Source organism: Varanus komodoensis, unplaced genomic scaffold (genome assembly GCF_004798865.1).
Source record: "Varanus komodoensis strain SLA01 unplaced genomic scaffold, ASM479886v1 scaffold14_1, whole genome shotgun sequence".
Lineage (NCBI taxonomy): Eukaryota > Metazoa > Chordata > Lepidosauria > Squamata > Varanidae > Varanus > Varanus komodoensis.
The window spans coordinates 3,989,098-3,994,935 of record NW_025335438.1 but is presented as its reverse complement, the minus strand read 5'-3'; the positions used below and the strand labels follow the sequence as shown (position 1 = coordinate 3,994,935).

The window sequence follows — 5,838 nt, the reverse complement described above, 5'->3', positions numbered from 1 at the left end:
GAGTCTGACTTGGGCGTGTTTATGCGGAAGCCAACATTTCCTTCCTTCCTAGCACGGTATGCGCACATGATCAAACCAGCCACAGCAAGAAAACAGGAACACTACGCACAGTGGTGGACGTGACACCTTGAACATTTTGATTTAGGGCTAAATCTTTTATCTGTGATGAGGAGTTTTGTTAAAAGAAATGGGGAAAAAAACTTGAGGTGAACATGAGTTACATTTACTACATAAATTATTTTATTTATTTATTTATTTATTAAAAGCTTTTGTATGCCATCCTATTATACAAGATCTCAGGATGGCTTACAATATTTGAAAACAATTAAAACAACAATTTCTATAAATAATAGAACAAAACAATAAATCACAAAACAAACAGAGCGACTAAACTGAAAAGCTGTTAAATTTTAAAATACTGTTTAAATATAAAGGTTTTGGCCTGGTGCCGAAAAGAGTATAAACTGGCGCCAGGCGTACCTGAGTTACACATAAAAGATGGGTTACACACACCTCCAATGGACTCGCCCTGTGAGGAAGTTGTCCTGAATTCAACAGGGTTTATTTCTGAATGGACGTACTGCATACAGGATTGCACTTTCAGTTGCAGCTTATGCAGTGCAGCACAGTGCAGTTCATGTAACTCTGACTCTTAAAACTGACCTTGCAGAATTATGATTTCAGTTACTAAGTCTGGCTTGCTTCCTGCCCCAGCCCACCCGCCCTGCTTTTTGTAATAGCTCGCTTGGAGCTCTTCAAAACTTACTCCCGCTGCCCCACCATATTTAGTTGGTCCATCGAGGGATATTGACCAGCCATGGATTTTGTAATTTACCTGGAACCTGAATCCAATTGTCCCTTCATATTTAGACATAAAAGGCCTACAGCTCCACTTATGGGCCACTTCCTCTCTAAGCTTGCATAGCATCGTGCCCCAAACAGCTTCCAACTCAAGCTCAAATGGAGTAGACATACAGGATGGCACTGTCAGCCATGCAACCAAAAAACCTGCAAGCACAGGCCACAATGAATTCAGCGGGGCTTATTCCCAGGTAAAGCAGTTCAGATTGGCCCGGCTTGTTGCAACGACACTCCTAAACAACCTGGGAGTAAGTCCCGTTGAACTCGGCTGGCTCCCCCTTGAGTCCGCCGCAAATTAAGTCATGCGGAGCAGACAGGCGAGCTCGCGTGCGACTCGCAGGTCGCGACGCCCAAGAAACGAAGGGAGATGCTCGCTCTCGGCCACGTGCAGTCCTGTAACCACAACACAGGGAGAACCGGATTATCCAGCCCGCACGGCCGCCTTCCTGGAATGCCGAGGCGGAGCTCTCTGGAGAGAGCCATCGCCCGCCTCTGCCCGGCTCCGTGGCAGCCTGCAAGGGGAGAGGTTGGAAAAGGTGGTTCACCGCGCGGAAGGCGGGCCCTCCGAGGCGCTTCGTCACTTTCGCCCTGGTCGCCATCGACGTGGGCGGATACCGCCCAGAGAGTGACACTGCGCGTTTCTGTCGCGCCCGCATCTCCCGTCGCCTTTACGTCCCCTTTTCCGTAAAGAGGTTGGACGAGTCCCCGGCAGGGGGAGAGCAGGCCGAATTGCCCTCTCGCTGCTCGAGCCCGTGGCTTAGGAGCTTAGCCCGTGGAAACCGAGCCGTGGAAGGGAGAAAATCTGAGAACTTCGGGACGGGGCTCGCTAAGACTCCGGCACAAGCCTTGCCTGGATTGCGAGGGGGTGTCAAGTAGGCATGGGCGATGAGAGAGCGGAGAGTTGGGCGCAATGGCAAGAGAGGTCGGTCGGGGGTTAAAGCAGAGGGAGGGTGGACGCTATAGTATTTGGAAGAGCAAGCGGTGAATAGTACACCAAGCGGGAGAAGAAACGGCGGTGACTCAGAGCAGCTTGGAGAGCAGGATGGTGTGATGCAAAGAGAAACGCGCTCTTGGCAGAAGGCGGCTGCGATTCCCGGGGGCTGCTAGAGCCTCCGCGCTCCAAAGAAGACCTCGACCCGGGGGAAGGGCCGATTTGGACCCGTTGCTCAGTTGGAAAGGGAGAAGGCCCCCTCCCCTGGGTGCCCCCACGGCCTGGCAGCGGAAGCGCCCGTATTCGCCGAGGCGGGAGAACTGCCCTGACTTGATGGCTGCTGACGCCGGCATGAGGACGAATGGCGGAGATCCCAGCGGCAGGAGAGCCGGCAGCTGCCCGCCCTGCAGCTTCAGCTACACGCTGCCCAGCATCTCCTCCAACAAGCTCCCCGACCTGTGCTTCATCAGCCGAGGCGCGTACGGCACCGTGTCCTCGGCGCGCCACGCGGACTGGCGGATCCCGGTGGCGATCAAGTGCCTGCAGGGACCCCTACTAGACAGGTACGCGATGCGGATGAGCGCTGCCGGGGGCGGCCCGCGTGAAATCTGGACACCGAATTATGCTTTTTCTTGCCCTTTCTGCAGGGGCTGCCGTGCATGGCCCTCGCCCTCTCTTTTCCCCTCTGAACAATCCTTTAGGAAAAAGACTTCACGGGAATTCGACCTCCGGACTTCTCGGTCCAAGGGCCGAAGCACAGAGGACAACTGTGTCTAGTAGCTACCCCCCTCTCTTGAGCTGTATAGTAGAAGCTGTATGCCCAGTATTAAAAGCCCCCATCAGGACATTAAGGTCCTGTTCTGAATCACCGCACCCCACCCCAACCCCACTTAATCTAGACTTTAAAAAAGAAAGAAAGTGAAGCTTGCCCCAGTCTTGATCGGGTTTATCCGTTTTCGCTGCTAACGTGCTGGAAGGAAGCCTTCCCCATGCCCCCAGCCCCGCTCCGATATGGTGGACTACAGCTCCCATCATGCCCAGTCAGGCTTTGCCCTGGGAAAGGGGCAGGGTGTTGCAAAGCATTGCTCTGCGCTGACTCAGTGCTGTGACGGCTGCTTGGTCTCCATTGTACTCTTAGGTCCGCTCTCATTCCATTTTCCAAGGAAGGGCCACACCCCCTTCCACATGGCAAGGCTTGCGCTGTCGGAGGTGGGAAGGCAGCGTTTGCCTTCCAGTCATAACCTTGGTTTATACTGGAATGGATTCTTGGTGCTGTTTTTGCACTTTCTGTGCTTTTCATTTAACCCCCCCCCCCCAGATATATTGGATCGCGCATTTCAATACCCTCCTGTATGCCATGACTGGCTGGGAATACTGGGAGCTGTAGATCAGCGTTTTCTGGGGAAGTGCAACAAAATGAAAGGCAAGACTAACGGTGAAAACCTGCACATGGCTGCCCAGAAGTAAGTCTCATTCAGTTTAGTGCAGCTTGCTCCAAGGTAGGGAAGTAGCCTAAAAGTCTAAAAAGAATTATGCAACATAGAAAGCATTTCTGTCTTGTTTTTCAGGATGCACTCTCTCTTGTAAGTGCAGATATGATGGCATTTCACAAATGTTTCCTATTTAGGGTAGTGGTGCTTAACTTTTGAGCAAGTTGCTGAAGGATTTGGGTCCAAAGCAAACCACTGTTTATCTCTCTGTAAATCCCGTTGAAGTCAAAGAGGGTGCCTAGGCAGGCAATTCTTAAGATGCTGTAAGATTTGCTTTAGTACAGGGGTGATCAGACTAATGACTGAAGGAGCTTCAGTCATAGAACATAAGAAAAGCCATGCTGGATTTAGGTTAAAGGTCTGTCCAGGCCAGCACCCCATACACACAACAAGCTGCTCACAGGATTGCGCAAGCAATATGGGTACAAGACTTGCACCTGCCTCAGCAACTGGATTGCCACCTCTGGTCAAGGAGGCAGCGCATAGCCAGAAAGGCTAGTAGCCACTGATAGCCTCCTCCCTCATGAATTTGCCCAGTTCCCTTTTAAAGTCATCTATATTGGTGGCCGTAACCACATTCCATGGCAGCAAATTCCATGGTTTTAACTATACGCTACAATGCTAGGGCAGATTCTGTGGGCTCAAGAGGACAAGAATGAGAACACTTGGGCCGGATCCTGTCTGAAAGAGAGCTGGGAAAAGTTAATTGTAATTATTAAGAAAGTAGAAGCAGCACATGGTTCCAACAAACTTGAATTCCATTGATTTCAGTAAGAATTAGCTGCAATTGGTTTCACTGGTTTCCAAAAGGGACTTGGCAGCAATAACCTGTACCTGGATTGTGCCTTCATTTTCAAATGATTTGCCTGGTGGGATTCTGAAGCTACAGCCAGTGATGAGGGTTTTCTGGAAAAAGTAGAACTGAAAAATTTTCCAAAAAAAATCCAGTGTTCTCAGTAATGCTATCTGTTTTAGAATGTTTCTTTGATGCATTTTTACTCCCTAAAATATTCTTCCACAATAGGGTCACCAAATCTCTTATACCTAGTGAAAAGAACTAAAAGTGTAGCCCATGCCAACTTCATTTGCAGTACAAATATATCAAAAGTTTTCCCAATAGCTACAACATATTTCAACTGAAAGCTTTCCAGAGGGAAAAATTATATTAACCACACAATATAGATTAAGTATTATATTCAAATACTGTACATTCAACTCCATGTGGAAATTATTCTACTGCAATATTAGTGATAATGCAAAGACAATAACATATTCTTCCTTATCAGGCTTGCTTATATTTAACAAAAAATGTCTGCACCTGAAAGGATACACACTCGGTGTATATCCTTAAAAAAGAGAGCTGTTATACCCTATATCAACTGATGTAACTGGAGCAGCTTCAGCTTCCCTGACTCTCTGCATGGCTTATTGCATCAGGAAAAAAATTGATTCAGAAAAACTAGTTGAACAGTCCATTTCACTAAGTCCTGCTTGTGGGTCACCTGTGGGCAACTGGTGGGCCACTATGTGAACAGAATGCTGGGCTGGATGGGCCCTTGGTCGGATCCAGCAGGGCTCTAACTGCCTTGAGGGAAACAAACAGCAATCACAGCCACAGTTTCAGTTTTCCTTCTGGTTTTTTTTTTTTATTGGATGACATTAGCAATAGAGGGCACACAGACTATGTGCCATCCGCTCCAATTAGCCTTGAGCCAATTGCACTGTACACAGTGCTTTTCTTTTTTCAGTTCCCACATGGGCAACTGAGCAGTATAGTTGGTCATTGCTTGCCTTAGGATATCCTGAAAGGTATTCTTCTATCTTGTATTTAGTCCATTTTACCAGATTGATCACAGCAGAATCCAGACAACTATAGATAAAGGCAGATATACAGGGTATGAAAAAAAATTCCATGGAAAAATTCCACTTTGGAAATTTTAAATTTTGGAAAATGTGATGCCCTGAATTACTGGTTGCAGCTGTGAAAATTTAACACACAGCCTTGGCTGCCTCCATGTTTCCAAATATTAAAATAGCCTGTTTGGATTGTGGCCTAGAATATCTCAATCTGTTCCAGTGTATCAAATCTGATCACAATGGATAATTTATTTATTTATTTATTTATTAAAACATTTTTATGCCGCCCCATTCGCCGAAGCCTCGGGGCGGCTTACAACACAATGTTATGGTGGGGTGCATGATGGCTGCCATTTTGAATATGCAAGTGTCAGAATCCTGGAATCTCAATTTGAGAAGAGGGAATAAAACTCGGGGTCGTAGGAAAGATCAATCGTTATGAACCTCCACGTCTTTATTGTCTATCCCAGGTTCCCCCGGTTGACTCACGATAATGCATTACCGGTCTAGCAGAGATGAACATGCTGCAAAGCTTCAATACCATTACAGGGCATTTATAGGTGCACAGGTACAGGGCAATTGATGACAGAATGCAGAGATTACAATAAGATTCTGAGGTCATCACATACAGAACAGATAAAGAAATGTCAGTCAATCACACTGTAACAATTAGAAATATTTTAATCTCATTGTTACAGT

The 5,838-nt window shown here is 47.4% G+C and overlaps 1 protein-coding gene across 2 annotated transcripts in view; it reads left to right on the top strand.

Moving 5' to 3' along the window:
• The first annotated feature begins 1,492 nt into the window (after nucleotides 1–1,492).
• The window catches only part of RIPK2 (receptor interacting serine/threonine kinase 2), a 35,270-nt gene continuing 30,924 nt past the window's right edge, over nucleotides 1,493–5,838 (top strand). The window contains exon 1 of one of the 2 annotated variants that reach the window (XM_044424498.1): nucleotides 1,493–2,355. In XM_044424498.1, coding sequence (XP_044280433.1) covers nucleotides 2,126–2,355 — 230 coding nt within the window. In that variant the 5' untranslated portion in view covers nucleotides 1,493–2,125. Of the gene's footprint in view, nucleotides 2,356–3,110; nucleotides 3,256–5,838 lie in introns of those variants that run through there. The other variant, XM_044424499.1, reaches the window with a different exon arrangement.